This window comes from Fukomys damarensis, unplaced genomic scaffold (genome assembly GCF_012274545.1).
Source record: "Fukomys damarensis isolate Sample0158 unplaced genomic scaffold, DMR_v1.0_HiC HiC_scaffold_2, whole genome shotgun sequence".
Classification (NCBI taxonomy): Eukaryota; Metazoa; Chordata; class Mammalia; order Rodentia; family Bathyergidae; genus Fukomys; species Fukomys damarensis.
In genome coordinates, this window is record NW_022900914.1 from 25,323,945 (window position 1) to 25,328,173 (window position 4,229).

General features: G+C 45.9%; 1 protein-coding gene across 1 annotated transcript in view; it reads left to right on the plus strand.

The window, feature by feature from the left end:
- Window positions 1-3,989, plus strand: part of Tmem247 (transmembrane protein 247) — a 4,759-nt gene extending 770 nt beyond the window's left edge. The window contains exons 2-3 of the mRNA XM_010615897.1: window positions 386-694; window positions 3,801-3,989. Of these exons, the coding sequence (XP_010614199.1) occupies window positions 386-694; window positions 3,801-3,989 (498 nt within the window). The remainder of the gene's footprint in view (window positions 1-385; window positions 695-3,800) is intronic.
- Window positions 3,990-4,229: the final 240 nt, after the last annotated feature.

A 4,229-nucleotide genomic window follows, 5' to 3' on the forward strand; every position in this document is an offset into this window, starting at 1 on the left:
TTTTTTTTTTTTTTTTTTTTTTTTGGTTCCTACATGTTTAGGTTCTTCCAACATAGACCCTAGATTTCTTCTTCTCTCTGTTGCCTTTGTATCTTAAAGTTAGCAAGCATGGGGCCTCAGGAATGTGATTTGAAAATCAGCAGAAAGACAGATCTCTCCCTCAACCCCAATGCCCAGCTTGTGACTCTAGATGCACCCTTTTGTGGTAGCTGGCATTCTCTTCTGAGCTCAGGGGGCTGGTAAAATTGGCCAAGGGCACTAGGGCTGCATCTTCTCAGTCCAGGTCATTTTCCAACACTCCAGTCCACTGTGGTTAGGAGCTCTAGGGAGCAGCCGGGTAAGGGCTGCCCCCTACTGACTCCCTCCGCCCCTACATGTGCCCCAGGAGACAGAGTCCCTGAAACCGGACTCATCTTACGACTACCTGGAGGAGATGGACACCGGTGAAGACAGAGGCTGCCCAGGGCTCCCCAAGTCCGGCCCCACCACCAAGGGCCAGGCAGGAGATGCGCCCGAGCCCTCGGAACTGTCCCCGGCCCCAGGGACGGAACGCGCAGTCTTGGTGGAGCTGGAGAGGTTGCGCATGGACTTCGAGCTGGTGCGGCTCAAGCACCTGCATGAAGAGAACGAGCGGCAGCGGCACCACGAGGCGGTGATGGCGCAGCTGCAGCAGCAGCAGATGGCACCCCGCCAGGTGGGTGAGGCGCGGTCCCACCTTCCTAGAGCTCCCAAGTCAAGCCGAGGTCCGCGTGTCCAGGCCAGAATAGCTCAGTATCCACGTGCCCTTTCCATAGCTTAGGGCAAGTATCTACCATTCTCAACCCCTCTTGTGTCTCACAGGAGTCCTGAGACTACATGAGTCCAGGACCCCGCTGCATCAATGGGCGCTACAACCACTGCGTCTCTGACCAACAGAGGTTGGACCACTGCTTGGAAGTCAACACAAACTGCAGTCTTTTCACAAGAAAGGCACCCTCAACCCCCATGCATCCTAAACAGGGATAAGAACGCCTCCTCCAAAGTCGGGTGTGATGGGGCACATCTGTAATCCCAGCACTCAGGAGGCTGAAGAGGGAGGATCACTGTGAGTTTGAGATCAGCCTGGGCTACACATAATTCAAGGCCAGCCTGAACTACACAGTGAGACCCTGTCTCAAACAAACGAATGCTCACTTGAGGCGGAATGGGGTGTGGAGTGCTCATCACCGTAGGCAGGCCATCAAACAACCAAGAAAGATTTGACCCTTAAAAGATGTGTTTCCTAGGCTTTGAATTCGAACGGTCTCGGGTCAACATCCTAGCTCTACTCTGGTTTAACCTTGGACCAGTTACTGTCCTCCAAGTTCCTGGTTGTTCATACCTACCTCATACAGTCACTGTGAGGGTCATGTGAGAGGCTACATGTAAAGCTCTTTGCTTACCTAATGTACTGGGCTCACTGCACTCAGTAAATGTTAGCTATCCCCATTTTTGTGTACTTAGTGCAATTCACTTTTTGACCCAAATGCAGCAAGTTACATTCATCGCTGTTTAATTTTATTGGGATGGAATGTATTAGCTCTGCTTCCCAGCTCTGAGTCATCCTCAATTCTGAGAAGTTTGCTGTCCATCTTGATCCAAGCCATTGCCATAATTGTTGAGAAGGATATGACCCAAAGTAACTGCCACTGAAAGATCGCACTACAGGTTAGCAATGTTCCATTAATCAACATTCCGGAGTTACATTTCATGTAGCTCACATTTCTGCAGCCTGGTCAAAATGCTGTCCCAGAGATACATTGTGAAGTGCTTTCCCAGAACTAAGAGATTACATTACCTTTAGCGTTTCTCCTCTTGACCAATTTGTTATGTTTTAAGAAAATGGACTTGGTTTTATATAACTTGTTCTCAATGAATTCATTCTGGCTTCTTAATTATCCTCCCCACCACACCCTTCTCATTCATAAAATACCTGCTTAACTATGTATTAAATGTTAACAAAGTCAAACTTATTGAGTTAGTACTTCTAGACTATTTTTCTCCCTCTTTTGGAGAATATAGAAAATACCTGTCTGTTTCTAAAATTCTGGCACATTTCCTGAAATTTGTGAATTCTTATTCATTCCATTCCAAACTTGCGGGTTTTCTCAATATTCTAAGTCACAAGTTTGAGCCTGAAACTATTTAAAGTAGGTTCAGTATTGTAAAATAGCTTGGGACTTTATCTCTTCCTGATCATTTTTATTTTCCCTTTTAGTTTGAAATCTTTCTCCTTCCTGGATGAGGTGGAAATGCTTGGCGTGTAGTCCTAATCACCTTTTGTCTTCTGCCCAAAAGACAGAGCGATTCAGAGTGAATTTGAAAAGTATCCATAGAGGTTTACAAATTATGTCTTGCCGTTAAAATCGTAATTATGCTCCTTTCAGCATTTCAGACCAAAACACATGCAGATTGAGGAGGGCCGGAGAGGTACATGGATCTGGAGAACGCTGAAGGGTCTCCTCCTCTGGCCTCTGACCTCCCTTGCTATTCATTTTAGAGAGAACAGGACAGGATTCATTGTCTGTTCCTCTTAGTTTTATTTAGTTGCCATCATGTTTTTTGTGGCTATTCCAACAATGATTTGTCCAAGCCTTCAACCTCCAACAATATTACTACAAAAGTGCTTTACTTGTGGTGCATTTATTAAACAGTGGAGAGTTGCCTGATTTTTGAAGCTTTATCACTTTATCACTTTTTTGGAGTTGGGGGAAGGATAATGATTTCATTGCACTGAAAATATCTCTTTGATTTTTTTTCACCAGTACAGGCTATTATAGTCCCTGCTATCTGGATGTTTTTTAAAATGTGTGTGATCTTTAAAAATTTTAAAAAATAAACCATGGTGTCAGGCATAGTGTTTCATGCCTGTAAACAGAGCATATCGAAGGATGAGGCAGGAGGATCACTGTGAGTTTAAGGTCAGCCTGGGCTACAAAGTAAGATCCTGTCTTAAAACAATAAACCATGGCTCATGCCTTCTTTCCTACAGATCAGTTATATCGGCTTTTGCCTTATTTAGAGGGTGGATAGGACTATACACCAAGGGTTTCTACTTCATCCAGCAAGGAGAAAGATTTACAAAAGGAGAAAATAAAAATGCTTCCTACAGTTTAAATGGGATCTGTCAGATCCCAGTTACATAGACTCCAGAAAAAGAGTTACTAATAGGAAGAAAAAATCAGCTGTTCTGCTCGAGCTGTTCTCCCCTAAGCTCCAGGATCTATGGGTTTGGGGAGCCCTATCACTCATCTCTTAGCACCTGCCTGCACTGAAGACCCGTGTGACATATGCCAGGACCTAGGAAGTCACAAACAGCCATTCGGATCCAAGGTGTGTCTTCTCCTTGTGCCACTGTCCAGAAAATAAGGTTGAGTATCAGCGACACTGTTCAGAAAACAACCCTAAGTCCCAAAGGCCAAATCCCAGGGGTTATGGGGACAGAGAGAAACTGTTCAGATGTAACTCAAACGGGCTGTGTGAGACAAAGAGAAAAGAAGGTATCAGCCCAGTGCCCTGCCTGGAGGGATAAGGCAGGCTTAAGGTCTAGAAAGCAATGAGTTCCCTCTGTTGTGCCAGTGACCTTACTAGAAATTTCTTCATTTACTCCTTCCCTCTTCTTCCTCATGATCTTGTGAAGGGAGCACTATTACTTTTTTCCTTAGGTGAGGACAATAACCTGTCCAAGATCACATTCAGGAAGGGACCGAGCAGGACTGAATGCAGATCTCTCTGACTCCAGCCCTGGTGTTCCCAGCTCCACTGTCTTCTTTTCCCCACAGTTCTCAGGTGGCCTCCAGGACCTCCTGCTACCCCAGAACCAGTTTGCCATGTTCCTGTTCTGCTTCATCTTTGTACACGTAATCTATGTCACCAAGGAGATGGTCTTCTTTCTCTTCTCCAGGCACTACCTGTTCTGCATTGTGGCCATTTTGCTGTGTTTGATTAAAACTTTATGGTCCTACTTCTAAGTGCCTTTGCTCTCTGCATCACTGGGAACCCCATGCTAGAGGATTATTTATTAGGACTGATCCAGCCTCCCTGGCTCCTCCTTCCCTCACGTGGTGCCTCCCTCCCATTAAAGCCTCCTCTTCAGCGATGCGCCACCATCAGCCACGAACCCCTGATGTGAGGAAACATGTCCAGATCCCTTGTACCACGCTTGCTTTGTCCCTGTAGATGACCGTGCTTTATCCTGACAGGAGGACTTC